The sequence below is a fragment of the Sinocyclocheilus anshuiensis genome, unplaced genomic scaffold (genome assembly GCF_001515605.1).
Source record: "Sinocyclocheilus anshuiensis isolate Anshui unplaced genomic scaffold, SAMN03320099.WGS_v1.1 scaffold2430, whole genome shotgun sequence".
Taxonomy (NCBI): Eukaryota; Metazoa; Chordata; class Actinopteri; order Cypriniformes; family Cyprinidae; genus Sinocyclocheilus; species Sinocyclocheilus anshuiensis.
The window spans coordinates 128,682-145,508 of NW_015556097.1; the positions used below are offsets into that span (position 1 = coordinate 128,682).

Consider the following 16,827-nt stretch of genomic DNA (forward strand, 5'->3'; position numbering starts at 1 on the left):
AAAAAAAAAAAACGCATGTTTTTTTTTTTTTTTAGATTTTATGCATTTTTATTGACTTCCCCATGCCTGCTATTTTAAAATTTTTGGTTACACTTTATTTTAAGGTGTGCTTGTTACAGTGTAATTATACATTTACTAAGCAATATTAATTAACTACTTGTACTTACTATATGGTTATGGTTAGGATTAGGGTTTGGCTTAGGCTTACTTGCGTGTAATTATGCATAATGTATTGTTATTATAATAGTAAGTACATGTAACATGAGTAACAAGGGCACCTTAAAATAAAGAGTTACCAAATCTTTAAATTCCACAATATTTCCCAATGGTTCACGACTGTGGGAATCCTGTGTGATATATGAAATATGATGAAACATTGTGTTTTACTTTTCACTTTCACTGTTGTATGTTGACAATATTATTTGTAAAAAATAAAAAGGGTATGAAGTTATATTAAAAATGCAAAACAGAAACATTTTCACTAGTGATAGCTAGGGTTGGGAATCGAAAATCAATTCCAATTCCAGAATCGGATACTAAAGGTCAGGAATCGGACACTTGTTGTAAATCAATTCCTGTGTGGGCATCTTTTATTTGTAGCTGCCGAAAAGTGGCTGTTAAAAATGTATTGGTCTTTGAATCATTCATTCAAAAGATTCATTTAAAAACACTGATTCATCCAGTAATGAAACAAGTAAATCTTGAGCGAGTCACTAAATCATTCCATGCATAAATTCCATGAGATTTTGTTTAGTTGTCTTATATTTTTTTCTTCAGAATTGTGAGATAACTACAACCTCCATTTTTATTTTTTTTTTAAGTCTCAATTTATTCAGAATCATGCAGCTCTATTTTGCACACAAACAACTCTTAATCGAGTCCAGTTTTTATGAAGCCGGCTGATTTTTTTTTTATGGTATTCAGCAGCAATTAAACGTTTTTTCAAAAAGAGACACAAAATAAATATGTTTGATATCCAAATGTTTTTTGAATCGAAACTGGGAATCGATCAAGTTCAAACTATACCCAACCCTAGTGATAGCAGAATTTTGGACCTGACTGTAAACCTGTGACATGATAAATGTGCCACGAAAGAGCCATAAGGTGTGGTGTGCTCTTATGTGCGAGTCTCGACAGCATCCTCAAGCCCTCTTGCACTGAAACATCAGCTCCTCTTGCTGTGTGCGGTCTGTTTATGGGCTGAACTGATCTGAGATGTGATGCTGCTGCTGCTGTATGTAGGCCAGATCAAAGATGCCCAATAGCGTCTGCACTCACTGACTGACTGCTGCTGGACTTCATATGTTCACGCAACATTACAGCTCTAGTCTTAAAATAAACGCTGTCATTCATAGCATTGCTCATCTACACTAACGTTAGATTCGTTCAATTGCAACAATGTTTCTACGGCGCTGGCTGTGACGCGACGCTGCACCGAAACATTGTTTCATTCACAAGCTTGTATTTGATCATTACGTAAGCCGAAGTGCGATTATTTTTGCTCCGTATACTCACTTTGTAAGACTGCGTTTGGGCGGCGAGCAGCTTCCAGATCCTTTCGACAGAAACACGTCTTCGAGGAGCAGTTATAACGTCGCTGCATCAAACATCTCCAGCGCTCGCTCTTCTAGCTCATTCTGTGTGCTGCGGCTGATCGCTCAAGTCCCGCCTCCGTGTGTAAACGGCCAATCCTTATCAAGGAAGGATTCTGATGCGCCAATCACAGACCGCCGTGTGACAAAATGAAAGTCGTGGATCACGTTTCGTCATCGCCCAGGCCACGCCAGAATAACATTTTATTTAACCTTACGGCGATTTTTTTCATTAATCGACAAAAGTATATTTAATTATTATTATTTTATTTGTATTTTTGCTAAACACATCATGCGTACTGGCACACAATGGACTGACTTGTTAATATATAACAAGTCCATTGTGTGTCAGTTTGCATGATTGTATCTCTTCACATAACTTAAAATACAATTTTAACGCACTTCATGCCATTTAATTAAAACAATCCCAAGTTGTTGAACATTATTATACAATTAAACCAATAGGGGAGACTGGGACTAGTTGGGACTAGTCACAATTTTTACTGCACAGGCACACAACTTGAAGTCACAAATATAAATAATTAAAAATAAAAATTGACAAAAGACAAATCATTCACGTAACCGTACACTTGACTCAAACGCTTACAGTTACATCTTAAATGAGAGATATAGCTTTGTGCCTCCTCTATACTCCAAAAGGCACAGCAATTTAATTGTGCACTAGTCAGAGGAAAAAAGTGACTCCTCTCACAATTTTGACCTTTTTTTCATTTGTCTTTGGAGTTCTGTCATGTTGTGTGTGTCTTCATGTTTTCAAGAGGGAGTCCAGCTTGTGGTTCCTTATGTAAAACAAGCTCTGGTCCATCCAGCAGACTCTATTCTGAGCTTGAGATAAGGTATATGTTTACATAATTATATACATTTTTACATCAGTGCCAGACTGAGTTCATTTAGACCTGGGCAGTTTCTGAAATCACCTCCTAGGCTATGCAGTTCAGTAAATGTTCTGCTCAGTCTATTTTAGATGAACACCATCCAGTATGTACACGTGGGTCACACGGTGTCTTCCTGTCTAAAGGTGTGTCACATTAGCAAAATTTAGACAAGATTGCATGGGTGAAAAAGCTCCATTGTCTATTGTCAATAGTGATATATGAAGCACAGCTCACACATAAGTCACTTTCAAACCAAGCAGCGTTCTGTCGGTGAAGGAGCTGAATCCACACGATCAACATGAAAATGCAAAATTCCAGATCACATGGACTCATTTTGAAATGACTGGATTTCACCTGTGCAATTTCACTGAGCCACACTACGTGTGAGCACACATTAAGGGACGAGTTCACTAAAAATGTGCTGAAAATGCCCTCCCCCTCAGCCCGTCCAAGATTAGGATGAGTTTGTTTCTTCATCAGATTTGTAGAAATGTAGCATTGCAACATTAAAATCATCTTAATGATGGATTTGTTTCAGCTTTTGTCTTCTCAATATGTTAACTGATGGACTGGAGTGCTGTGGATTACTGTGGTGTTTTTATCAGTTTATTCTGGTTCCTGACCTGATGCTGTTTAACCAGAGGTCTGGCTAAGACTAGTTTAGACCCAGCCTTCAGTGTGTGTTTTGGTGTGGAGAGCAGGGCTCGACTGGTCTGCCTGTAGCCGGACAGTTTCCCAGGCTTCCTCCGCCCCAGGCTCTACAGAGTCCTGAGGGAGCCCTCGGAGCGAGCGTGACACTGCTCTGGACGCCACCGCTCGCACCCAGTGCTCTGACACCCTGTGTCTCTTACCAGCCCCTCGCCTCAGCTCCATTATGAAGTCCAAACTCTGAGAAGGCAGGCTGAACAAAGGAAGCTCCCTGAAGAACTCCGGCAGGGCCATCGCAGGGCTCTGCCCATCAAACCGGACCAGGATGAACCGCTCTCCAGCTCGACCCAGCAGATAGTCGGCCAGAATGCAGCTCAGCGATGCATCGAAGACCTCGGAGCACGTCAGTGACTGGACACCCCTGTTTACCCACCTCTTCCTTTCTTCTTCCGGTTTCCGCTGGGCAACTCGACAGCCCCATTCCTCGGCCCGCTCGCAGGCCGCCTGGGTCAGGACCAGCACCGCCTTGCCCCCACGCTGCTGAACCCGGTCCAGACAGGAGTGCAGCCAGGGCACGGGCCCCAGGGCGCTGATCTCCGAGCAGCTCCACAGGTCCAGAGAGACGCTGAAGCCCACGGCGGAGAGACTGGAGCACAGACGGCACACCAGCTCAGCGACGGCACAGTCCGCATCGGGAGGACACACCAGCAGCACCTCCACACCCCCCGCCGCAGCTGAAAACACATGACCGTCACTCACAACAACTACAGGAACTGACCAGCATGAGAGCTGAGAGCAAGAAGGAAACTCACGCTTCACATCGTCCATCTTCAGCCATCTGAACACGCAGCCTGTTATAGAGAGAGAAGGGTTATTAGCACTTCAGCTCACAAAGATACACATTTTACACAAAAATCACAATTGCAGCAAAAATCTAAATTGTATTGCGTAATCAACATAATCAGCGTTGTTTACGTCCAGTGTTGGGTAAGTTACTTTCAAAAAGTAATGAATTACTAATTACTAATTACATCATCAATATTGTATTTAAATTACTTTTCTAATTACGCTGTCTGAAAAGTAATTTAGTTAATAAGTAACTTTAAATTGTTAATTTTAGTTAAAATCCCTATAAACATTAAAGCAGAGACAATAGAAATTAAACTCTTTATTCTTTCAATTTGAGCCAAACGTGGAATAGTTTAGCCTTTTACTTTGAAAACAAATGTAATACTTAAACATTTTAACAAAAAAATGTAACCTTCTTTGGTTAACAAATAGAATTACTATGCAAAATATCTGAATGATTTTCAAAGCAATGAGTACCATATTTCATACATTTACAGTTGATCTCCTCCGCTGAATAAAGCCCATATTCGTTTTCGATTTGAGTTGGTTCATTTAAAAGTAGACACCTCAAGCTTTCTATATCTCTCATGGCTGTGTGTGTCAATCTGTAACGGGGCTGACGAGACGTGAGACGTGTGGATCCATCTGCAGGCTTTATTAAAGAGACGTGGTAAACAGGCAGGGTCAAACAATGGCAAACAGGTATATGGCGGGCAAAACACAAGAATAGTCCCAGGGCTAGCGTAGGTCACCGATCGGCAGACAGAATCACAGGGGCGAGACGAGAGGGAAAAATCCAGGAATACAGGCAAAGATCAGAAACCGCGGAAACAGGCAAGGCAAGGCAAAACAAGGAAAACACAGAGACTCGGAATGGGACTCGGAAAGGGGTACGGGCTAAACAATACTCAGCAGAGAAAGGTGGTTAGAGTGGGTGTTATATAGTGAGTGAGGTGATTAGAAACAGCTGTGTGCAATGAGTGCAATCAGTGCAGTGTGCAAATCGTGCAAAGAATGATGGGATATGTAGTCCGGGGTGCTATGCAACAGTTTGTGTTGTGCGAGAGTCAATGTAATGGAAAGGGTGACCTCTGGTGGTGAATAAACGGAAGTCCATGGACCGAATTCGTGACACAAGCATTCACTGAGTTTCGGTTCATTTTTGTGATGCGTTGCAGATAGAAGTTCACAGAGACAGAGACGGCAGAAAGCCCACCCTGTTTGTTTTCTTTATTTTACAAAAGCACAATGTTTTGTTGTTATGTAATGCAAGTACTTTAGAAGTAACTGTAATTAAATTACATAAAAATGAGCAGTAATCCCTACTTTACTTTTTCTGTGGATAAGTAATTTAATTACAGTAACACCCAACACGGTTTACATCAAAGACTATAGATATACAAAGACGGTTCACTCCTATACTTACGAATGGGAGAAACTGCAACGCGCAATATGGCGGAATAGTCCCGCCTACTAAATGAAAGAGCCAATCGCTGATTGGTAAAGTCATTGCATCACTGCAGCAGCCGTTAGAAGCTCCGGTTCCCATAGAAACCTGAGGCTAGAGCAGCCGATGCGCATGCGCAGTCATAATTGACTTGTCTAGTCTGAAAAATAAGCTTTTCTAACGCTATTTGAGCATAAGCAACAACATTCATGGGGCAGTTCATTTCAGATTTTGTTGCTGATTTGAAATATGAAAAATTAAAAGCAGCTCCTTAGTTTACCGCGGAAGCGGTTGCGGCTGCGGTCGTGTGAAGGCTTCCTCATGTGAAGACCGAAGAGTGTAAAGACCATCGACTCTACCGTGCGACTCCACCGGGCAGGACACCGGCAAAGGATAAGTATCGCTTTTTATTTCAAAGCGTCTGCTAAATGACTAAAAGTAAAGTAAAGTAAAAGTAAATATGTCATTAAATTGTGAGTTCACAAGGCAGTTTTTGATATATCTACTCATTTAGATAGGACTTGGTCTTGTTTGAGCTGCCCGGAGGCGTTGCAAATATGGCGGCCGAGGGAATGGACTTTTCCTGAAAGGGACTTTGCAGTAACTCAGCAGCAGGGCTCTTCTTCTTCTTCTTATGTTTTACGGCGGTTGGCATCCAGCGTATTGGTGCATTACCGCCACCTTCTGCTCCGAAGTGTGGATCAGAAAATAGGTTTGTTTTTGATATATCTACTCATTTAGATAGGACTTGGTCTTGTTTGAGCTGCCCGGAGGCGTTGCAAATACGGCCGCCGAGTGAACAGACTTTCCTTGAAAGGGACTTTGTTTACGTTCAGTAGACAGCGCGCACATACTGAACGTAAACAACGATGATTACGTTGATTACATTCTGGGTACGCTCCAAAATGGCGGAAGATGGTAACTCGGGGAGAAGAACTGTTGAATAAATTATGTTATTATTGTTTTCTTTTGAGCACAAAAAGACTATGTGCCTTGATCGTGTTAGTATCCTTGCTGTCTATAGGAGGGTCAGAGAGCTCTCAGATTTCATCAAAAATATCTTAATTTGTGCTCCGAAGATGAACGAAGGTCTTACAGGTTTGGAACGACATGAGGATGAGTAATTAATGACAGAATTTTCATTTTTGGGTGAACTAATCCTTTCAGCTCACAAAGACACACGTTTTACACAAAAATCACAATTGCAGCAAAAATCTAAATTGTATTGCCAAATTTGGGGTTCATATAATCAAAACTTTCAGAATCTGAAATAGGATTGGCTTCATTCCGATTGAGGAAAATCAGTGCATGTAAAGATACCTATTGAGGACTGATTAATTGACTGTTGTCCCAACCACTGACTTCCTAGGAGTGCTATGTTCATGTCTCTCATGTCACGCTCTCATTCTTCTCACATAATTTCAGGTCAAATCAGCATTTATTGTGGCCATGTAATAATACATAAGTGTGCTTTCTTGCCATGCCATAATGACCAGCTGACCTTACAACAGCACATATTTTCTACCATATGCCACTGTTTTCCACACGCATATGAATTCATAGCTTTAATGGGGTTAAATTATAGTTGCACCATTTCAGCTATTATTGCAGCTAATATTATTATTTTAATATGAGAGAAGTCTCTTGTGCTCACCAAGGTTGCATTTATTTGATCAAAAATAAGTAATCAGTATAAACAGTAATATAGTGAAACATTATTACAATGTAAAACAGCTGTTTTCTATGTGAATATCTGTTAAACTGTAATTTATTCCTGTGATCAAAGCTGAACTTTCAGCATCATTACTCCAGTCTTCAGTGTCACATGATCTTCAGAAATCATTCTAATATGCTGATTTGCTGCTCAAGAAACATTTCTGATTATTATCAGTGTTGAAAACAGTTGTGCTGCTTCATGTTTTTGTGTAATCTGTGTTATACTCACTCTTCAGTGTCCCCTGCACTGCATAGGCTGCCAGAACCAACAGGCACACTAGCAGCGCACACAGCACCAGCGGGACGCTCCAGCGAGCCCTCTCCCCTGCAACAGTTAAACAATGAGCTGTTATTAAATCGCTGTCTGTTTCATCTGCAATGCATTATGTTGCAGTACTGAAGTACTATGGCACATTAAAACTGCTCTCTAATCAGAACTAATGGATGTGAGTTCTTGCCTTCAAAAGGACATACTGGTCCCAGGTAACCATCCATTCCTGCCACTTTAACCTGGACAAGAGACACAATGCTGCCAGTCCCCCAAAACACACAGGTATGTCAGAAATAGACTGCAAATGTGATCAAATACGTATTAGGTACCTGCATACACAATGAAGGATGACGATCCACTAGTAAAAACTCTCCTTCTAACTGCTGCAACAGATGAAAGAAAAAGTAAGTATCAGAGAAGTAAACAGTTTTCTCTAACTTATACTGTAAGTGAAGCCTCACCATTATTATTGCTTACAGTTCTTGTTCTTATGATTTTAATGGACCCCTAACCCGGAATATTAAACTTCACCATCATGTAACTGGTCCCATCCCATATTTGACATCTCAAGAACATGTTCGCACCCAGTGTCTGTGGTCGGTCTCCTTCCAGCTGTCGTTCAGCCGGGTGTGGACCTGAGATCTGCTGTTGACCGCATGGCAGCGGCTGTCCAGTCCTGAGCCCTTCCTACACAACCACAGCTGAGCCTCCAGCCTGCAGGGGGCGCTGAGGCTCCAGACCAGCGCTGGCTGCTTGTGACGAGTTTTATTCTCTGCCAAAGACATGGACACGCTGGAGCCTGAGACAGCTGAGAACGAAACCAGAACCAGACACTCATGATGTTACAGTGTTTGCACTGGCTGCATTGTTATTTACTGAGCTAACGCTCTATGGACAGCATCTGTAGCATGCACGATTATCGAAGAATATCATTTCAATGCTTTCTTCAGTTTGTCAAAACAAACAAAAGTCCCAATTATAGTATATGAAGCTTACAGTGGAAATCTACAGAGCCTGTGGAATGGAGGTTTTAAAGTGAAATGTGAAAAGCTGTATTCTCTTTGGTTCAACGTGAAAAGAGTGTGCCCACTAGAAAGCCACTTCCAGCCTGTAAACTCTTTGATTTTATCAAGGTGTGGCTAAATATTCTGAATATTTTTGAATGCCATACTGTACCTGTTTCGTTCAAAAATGGGCAATACTCTCTTCGGAGAAATTGTCCCCAAATCTATGCAAAAGTAGAAACAGAATAAGCATCAGTTAAAAAGCAAGAAAAACTGCAAAAAGAATAACATTACTAGCTAATATTTATTTCGTGGTAGACAGTTTTTTTTAACAATTTTCACATTCTAATATAAACATCGCTGTATTAGCTTTCAGTCTTCAGTCAATGTAACTTTTCTCTGTAAAGATCTGTAAAGTTGCAAAGACTAAAGTCTCAAATCCAAAGAGAGTTTCACTCTAGGCCTCCGGCCTCCGCTCACTCAAGCCCGCTGTGTGTGACGCTGTTTCGTTGTGAAAGCGAAACTACTTTGTTTGACCTTCTTAAACTTTTCCTTAATCCCTCCCTGTAGCTTGTACTATTGTAAACTATGTCTGAAACTTTGTATTACAAACACTTCTTGTGTTGTATTGTCTGTTTATGATGAATCCCTTGTATTCCTCTTAAGTCAATTTAGATAAAAGTGTCTGCAAAATGAATCAATATAAATGTAAATAAACGTTTGGTGGCATTACCTCAAAGCACAGACAGGGGGCGACAGAGCTGAGTGAAATCTTAAACTCATGGCTGGCATTTTTCTTTACAATAAGGAAGAGACAGACAAACAAGTTAAAACTTAAATGAAGCAATTAAATGTAAATGTATTACAGAGCAGCGTGACATACCCATTCCACCTTAACACAGGGCCCCTTCCTGTCCAGCTTCTGGCACGCGTTAAACTCCTGAAATCTCTCTTGATCTGCATTGGCCACATACAGTATCATTGCTCCTGTCACATTGTCAGTTTTCTTGTGCAGCTTGGGAGCTACTGGAAAACAAAGCCAATGAGAGGAGATTCTAGTGGGCCACTGATGGGCCTGGACCACATCTTTGAAAAAACCTCTTTGACTAAATCAGATTGGCATTTACTGTGTCCTCTACTAATATTGGCACCCTTGGTAAATATGAGCTAAACAGACAAAACTTGTTCTTTGATTCAAAATAATCATAAAAATGTTTTTCTCCAAAATTTGTGTGCAAAAAATGACATATATTGGCCCCACACAGTGAGGAGGATTGGAGGATTGTTTATGTAGCCAATGAATCTATAAGAATCACAGTTGGAGACTGCAGACACTAATTGGGTTTTGGGGTTAGAGAGTCTCCAAAACTATGAACAGACCTGTTACATGTTCCCTGTGAGTGTGTGTGTGTGTGTGTGTGTGTGTATTTTGCCCCTGTCTGCTGTGTGCCTTGTTTGTCTCCATATTTATCCTCATTAGTAGCCATAGCCACTCATTGGACCACATCCATCTGCATGTTAGTTCCCATATCAGCTCATTGGTCCGTTTTGTTCTCCTGTGTATAAATAGTCCCTGTGTTTTCCATGTGCTTTGTCAGTTGTTGAATGTAAAATAAATAACATTTATTTAATTTTTCTATGTATTTTTCCATGTTTTGTTTATTTATATATACATATGTGTATTTTTATTCTCATATTATTCTTTTTTTATCTGTGTATTGTTGTCTCTGTGTACTGGAAGCTTGTGACACTAAAACAAATTCCTTGTATGCGCAAACATCTGTGGCAATAAACTTGTTCAGTTTACCCATGCATGTTTTTGTTCCTGGTTATCTGTGTTTCTGGTTCTTTGTTTATTTTACTTCATTAAACTCCCTGCAAATAGATCACCTCTGCTTGTTTGCACCTGCACCAACATTACAGAACAACTGACCATTGTTATGGATCTAGCAGGAGTCCATCTGATCCTTCTTCGCCAGGGATAGCGTTCCCTCAAGGACCACACCCGTGAGTTTTTGGACCTGACCTACCACACGCACTTTACGGACAATTCACTCATAACCTTTTATCGTGCTGGACTTAATGAACCACTACGCACACAACTATCCTGTGCTGGTCCTTGAGGGACTTTTCAGCAATTTGTGGAGCACGCTCTTCAACTAAGTGGATCCCCCTTTACTGTGGGAGGAAGGGAAAAGCATCCATCATCTTAATATTTTTTGGGGGGGAGCTATGCTCCTCAAGCTTCGGGAGACGCTTCGGGAGGGTTCCTGATCACCTGCGAAGATCATGCCAAGATCCTTCTGCAGGGAGGCATGAGGACTGCAGGTGTGGCCAGAGCAATAAACTCCAATGTCTGTAATGTAATAAGACAGAGTTGCAGGGAGATAGGAAGGACAGCTGATCATCCTTGCTGTGGCAAACCATGTGTAACCATTTTTGGAAGTTTACCAGAAATGTTCCACCCCTTTTGCAACCCTAGCCCCTCCAGATGTGTTTGAGAGCTTGCCAGTGCCTTGGTGGAAGAGTGGAGTAACATCTCACAGCAAGACCTGGCAAATCTGGTGCCTTCCATGAGGTTGAGATGCACACCCCTTCCCCCACACTTTGTTCAGGGACTCATTATTCTCTTTCTGTTTGTCAAAGGCCTGTGAAACTTGTTCAGTTTATGTGTCAGTTGTTTAACTTTTTATGTTTTTCGTTTTCAACAAACATTTACACGTTAAGAAATTAGCAGGAAATAAAAGCAGTTGGAATTGAGAGAGCATTTCTCTCTTCATATATTCTATATATTTTCTTTTAATTACAAATACAATTTTATTTCAATTATTTGACTTTCATAAAAAGTTTTTTGAGTAATAAAAAATATGTTTTAATGAAAGGTACATTTGTCTAGGACTTGTTTAGCTCATATTTGTCAAGGGTATCAACTGTGGATGGCACTAAATACATTACATGTAAATCATTAAATTACTGATTTAAAGGAATTTCTCGAACCACCCAAATTATCTTTTGCTGCTACCAGCACACTTAGTGATTGCCAGGGTGTGATGTTTGGGAATCAAATTTTTTAATGTTGCTGAAACATTTGAAACAAAACCTTACTTACGTGTGCTGTAATACTTCATACTCTTAAGCAATAACCAATATGTACTTTCATGACACTAAACCAGTAACCCATGACTTTCCCCTGAGCTGCCCTATATGAATGAATTTTGTCTTTTGAGTAAACTTTTCCATAAAGGATTAGTGTTTGTCAGTAATATTTGATTTCATGGTAGCTTCAGTTGCTGCTTTTTACACAAAGTTTGTTGGCATTCACTGAGGCAATGTAAACTTTACAGTGCATTCAAACTACATGATGCCATGGAAATTGAACCCATGATCTGCAACTTTATTACTGTCACTCTACCAGTCACGTAAACTAGACAGGTAAACCTATTAACTTACCTTTACAGAAGATGGCATCCAAACCCTTGGAACACGCTGTAAAAAATAGAAAGATGTATTGATGCCATCCATCAACAAATGTTAAGCAGTCATTTATGCGTCTCAAATACATAGTGAAAGAGGTGTGCATGTTTTACAGCATATTTACCTTCTTCTTCTGAAGGGAGAACGACACGTTTAGTGGAGTTTGAGTATGAAGAATGGACTAGGACAAAATTGCCAAGTTCTGCCTTCGGTATGTTCACCACAAAAGACAGCCACACCTACGACACACACATCTGATCAGCTCATGCAGTGCAACACTTTACAAATCAAAACCAAACTAGAAAATGTTTAAATATTGAACTTTAAATGTTAGCCTGACAAAGGCTTGCCCAAAATTTGAAAATTGTCTGAAGCTGAGGCTTTAAGTCTAGTCTTGAGAGAACTTGCAGTGTGAAAGGTATGTAAACCTTGTCTTATCGGAATATTTGAGCAGATTAAAGAGAGATATGAAAGAGATTTGAAAGCTGGATGGATGGATGGATGGATGGCTGGATAGATAGATAGATAGATAGATAGATAGATAGATAGATAGATCCTGTGTTTGTCCTGCAGTGTCTGAAGCTGAGGCTTTAAGTCTAGTCTTGAGAGAACTTGCAGTGTGAAAGGTATGTAAACCTTGTCTTATCGGAATATTTGAGCAGATTAAAGAGAGATATGAAAGAGATTTGAAAGCTGGATGGATGGATGGATGGATGGCTGGATAGATAGATAGATAGATAGATAGATAGATAGATAGATAGATCCTGTGTTTGACCTGCAGTGTAGTGCTGTCATCAAACGCTGAAGAACGGACTGTGAACCAGAGCATGCTGGAGTGGCTCTGTGAAGAGTACGAATAACACACACAAACAGCGAAGGCAGGCGTCATGTTGTTGAGGTCTTCTTGATGAGCGCCTCCATGCATTTCCTCTGCCTCTTCATCACCACTGCCATCACCCGTCACAGGTTGATCTGCATCTAACACAGCATCAACACACCTCAAGAAATAATCCTGCGGTTCAGAGAAACTCAGCCCCCAAATCTACTGCCATGACGTACCTGTGACTGTGACGTTCACCAGGACTTTCAGGCACAAGCTCCAGGTCTGCTGCTTTTGGCACTGCACGATGTAGGCGTCTAGACTGCTCACATAGACATGCTCGTCATCCTGAATGCAAGTAGGGCCACCTACAACAAGACAATTAGACAAATGAAGCCAGTGAAGTTTTGCTGGTCATGTGAAATATCTGCCATACGCTGATTCACACATTAGTCTATGTTTTCTTACCTGATTTTACTTCACAGTGAATGATACTCTACAGAGACAAAACAATGAACAAACATTCAGTCATATTAGCACACTAACAGAAATCACACACACACACATATACACAGAGAGCCATATATTCATAAAACATGCACAGGTCATATTTCATGACAAAATCAAAATGTTTTGCTTATTTTGCTTAAAGGCAATAACACCTATATTTCAGGATCATCAAGACTCAGGGATAAAAATATAAAATAATTACATTTAGGACTATATTACTGTCATTTCAGTAAAACAAAATTGTATATGCATGCAAATGTAGTGGTATTTTTTGATATGCATAGATTGTTGTAGATAACAGCATGTCTCTGCTGGCTTTGCACACTAAGCGCATGTGTGCACATATACAGAAAACTAAACACATGCACACAACTCTCCACCTCAAACAAGAAAACGTTGTAAAACTCACAAAAATCCACCCACTCTATGACAGACACACACACACACACACACACACGTAAAAATCTACCTTTCACATAAAACTACAAACATTTTTAAATTCTCAAAACACTTAATTCTGCCTGATTTATAAACTTGTCTCCTCATGAGGACCAATAAATGTCCCCACAAAGTCAAGGATTTTGGATATTGCCATCTTTGTGGGGATATTTTGTCTCTATAATATAATAATGAACCACACACACACACACTGCCCCTGTCACGGTGCACACACACGAGGAACACGGGAACGAAGGAGCGAGGAGACACGGAGTAGAATAAATCAAAAGTGTTTTATTAACAAAGGCTGGGGATCACAGGACTCGACACATCAGGATGACGTTCACCGACTGACAAAGGACAAGAACTAGAACACACTTTAAATACACAGGAACTGATGAGGGGAAGACAAGGGACACCTGGAACTAATGACAATCAACATAGGAAACACCTGGGAACAATGAATTCAAAACACGAGACAGAGAAACTGGAAGACGGAGCACAAAGGGAGCAAAGACACACACAAAACCTGGCCCAGAGTCTGACAGCCCCTCAGCAAGCAGGCAGATTCCCAGTAACTGTATCCATGTAGAAACATGTCTGAGCTGAAACCTCAGTGAATCAACATTAGCTACTACACTAACAACAGTTAGAAAGCAGGACGGAAACAGATTTATAACAGTTTTATGTTTTCAGCTAATTGTAGCTACTTTAGTCTCGATATGCTTGTTTATTACTAACTTTAAAAAGTTAACTATCTATCTAGGAAGACTGACTCATTGACCGTAGTGTAGCCTACCTGTCCACAGGTGAGCGCATGATCTGGCCGGAGCTCGATCCTCTCCAGCGCCCGTGTGAAGATACACAGCGGCACAGAGACCAGCAGCAGGGGCCACACACTCATGACACACTCACACACACACACAAACACACACACTGGATGCTGTCTGGATTCCCACTGAAACTCAACAGCTACCGCCACTCAGTTCACAAGAGACTGAAAGAGAATTTGCCTAAAAAACCTTTTGATCTATGGCTTCTGCCAAATTAAATAATATTAATATGTAGCATCAATACTTCAAACATTCCCTTACGAAAACTGACCATGGTTTTACTACAAAAAAAACATGGTTAGCCTACTATAATTAAACGATGGTAACCACCGATGAATCATGGTTTTGCTACACTAACCATAGTTTAACCATGGCATTTGTAGTAAAACTGTTGTTATACAAATGGTAGTCAGTATGCCAAAAAGCCATGGTTACTACACTTTTACTATAATAAAACCATGGTTAAAAGGGCTGTAAAAAAAAAAAAACGTGCTGCCTTAAATGTTTAGGTACAATCAACTTTTAAAACTGTTTAAGTTTTTTTTTTTTTACCTTAAATTATATTAAACTGGCTTTAAAAAGGGTTAAATCTTGTATAACTTTTAAAGAAGCTGAAAATTGCCTAATTTATTTTTATTTAAAAAAATCAAAGCTAATGTAAAAACACATGTACTGACTTATTGAACATACATTTTTTTACAGTAAAAGAATCGTTATTTGAAAGAATGATTCACATAAATGAAAATGTAAATGAAAGCTGCTATATTCTGTGTTTATGTAAAATGTTTCATGGCAGGTTATAACCCATTTAACAACTGAAGAGGGAACCTGAAAAGAGACAATACACCGAATGTATTAATTTGTAAACCAGGAACTGAATACTAATGTTTACCTTCTGTCTTTTGTTTTGTGGGTTAGAAAAGTGAAATGACTCACCATGTGTTCCTCAGGAGCGAGTGGTTCAAGGGGGTGCGGTGAGCGGAACTCTACAGCTGTTTTACAGGGAACTGTTTGGAATAACAAATATCCTCCTACTCCACCCAACAGCAGCACATCAGCGCAAACACTTCACTCTTTCATAAACACTCACTCTATATTTACTTCAAACACAGTTACCTCAAAAATAGTTAACTATAACTAAAATATTTATTCAATACACTTAATGCTCTAATGTAAAGTGTGACAGATGAGATTACATCTCATTGATACTGCACAGTATAACAAAACAACGCATATCATTGATTTTTCTTTTTTTTATTTATCAAATCCAGGCACTTACCTAAATAATTACAGTTAAATTCTTGCAGCATTGTTGCAGTTTCTTGACTTTCCCATAAATGCAAAAAAAAATGCTCTGGTTGCTAACTTCACCTTGGTCCACTTAGATAACGGGAATGAGTATTGCGTTAACTTAACTTTTGATAATACTTGTGTAGCTGCATAAACAAACTGCATTTCAGCCCTCCAAAGCTGATGGGCCATCTGCCTATATAAGTTGGCACTAAATGGCATTTCATCAGAATATTTTGACTGGTAAGCAGCAGCATCAACTTAGGTGCAGCATAGTAGCACAGCCAGCTATGCAATGCTTATTCCCTGAGGTTACATTAGTAACCGGAACGTTCCCTATCAATACAGTTCACTCACATTGCATTAACTTAACACTTACTGTATTGGGAACGATATCCAATAGCACCGTGCTACAAGCACAGAACAAAAAACTATCCTACAAGCCCCGCTCAAGGTGAGGGCCCTAAGGGCAGAATCTATAAGGGCAGAATTAACCTGGAATCAGTGAGACCCAGGCCATGATAGTGGAGTGTTCGGACAAAAAATGGCCCTAATAGGCCTGACCACCGCCAGGGGCACAGGTTGGTTCAGCGGTCTTAAAAGGGTCATCGGATACCCATTTTCCACAAGATTCTTTAGGGTCTTAATGAAAAGTCTGTAACATAGTTAGGTTAAAATTTCTCAATGGTAGTGTAAAACAACACCGTTTTTACCCCGTCAAAAACAGCTCTGTCTACAGCACGCCATTTTATTGCATGTCACTTTAAATGCAAGTTTTATTGCATGTCACTTTAAATGCAAATGAGCTCTGCTGACCCCGCCCCTCTCTTCCGAAGCCACTCTCTGAGAGACAGTAAACTTTAGCCACATTCATCGTGAAACTTGCTAATTAGCACATTAATAGGAAAGGCGATTTGCAAAGATTCATTAAAAAAACCTTACACTCACTTCATCTGTAGGTGAAGCTGGATCACGAATGATTCGCGCGAAGATAGACATTTAGTTATTTAGGTAGATCAGGGGTGCATTCCCTTCAAAA

The 16,827-nt window shown here is 40.1% G+C and overlaps 2 protein-coding genes across 4 annotated transcripts in view; both read right to left on the minus strand.

Annotated features, from left to right (window-relative positions):
• LOC107676212 (cysteine-rich with EGF-like domain protein 1) overlaps positions 1 to 1,602 on the minus strand; it is a 37,624-nt gene extending 36,022 nt beyond the window's left edge. Inside the window, exon 1 of the mRNA XM_016470715.1 lies at positions 1,516 to 1,602. The gene's annotated coding sequence lies outside the window, so the exon portion shown is untranslated. The remainder of the gene's footprint in view (positions 1 to 1,515) is intronic.
• Positions 1,603 to 3,036: 1,434 nt separating this feature from the next.
• On the minus strand, positions 3,037 to 15,492 carry LOC107676214 (interleukin-17 receptor C-like). 3 transcript variants are annotated; one of them, XM_016470719.1, is made up of 17 exons: positions 15,435 to 15,492; positions 14,465 to 14,662; positions 13,186 to 13,213; positions 12,957 to 13,085; positions 12,673 to 12,875; positions 12,022 to 12,136; positions 11,874 to 11,909; positions 9,307 to 9,449; positions 9,157 to 9,219; positions 8,596 to 8,647; positions 8,004 to 8,227; positions 7,749 to 7,802; positions 7,607 to 7,658; positions 7,378 to 7,473; positions 3,949 to 3,987; positions 3,130 to 3,870; positions 3,058 to 3,093 (listed from the first exon to the last, which is right to left on the minus strand). In XM_016470719.1, exons 2-16 carry the CDS (start codon positions 14,567 to 14,569, stop codon positions 3,149 to 3,151), a joined length of 2,061 nt encoding a protein of 686 aa, XP_016326205.1. In that variant the 5' UTR covers positions 14,570 to 14,662; positions 15,435 to 15,492; the 3' UTR covers positions 3,058 to 3,093; positions 3,130 to 3,148. The 3 variants fall into 3 exon arrangements, with proteins under 3 accessions (XP_016326206.1, XP_016326204.1, XP_016326205.1); XM_016470720.1 differs by having other exon boundaries at positions 3,037 to 3,870; positions 9,307 to 9,446; XM_016470718.1 differs by having other exon boundaries at positions 3,037 to 3,870.
• Positions 15,493 to 16,827: the final 1,335 nt, after the last annotated feature.

Excerpts from the sequence above, each read along its gene's own strand:
- LOC107676214 (XM_016470718.1), bottom strand. The coding sequence starts at position 14,569 with ATGAGTGTGTGGCCCCTGCTGCTGGTCTCTGTGCCGCTGTGTATCTTC. Across the intron at positions 7,474-7,606 it reads ACCAGTATGTCCTTTTGAAG|GGGAGAGGGCTCGCTGGAGC; the intron begins GCAAGAACTCAC and ends TAACTGTTGCAG. Across the intron at positions 3,988-7,377 it reads AGTGCAGGGGACACTGAAGA|GCTGCGTGTTCAGATGGCTG; the intron begins GTGAGTATAACA and ends TCTCTATAACAG.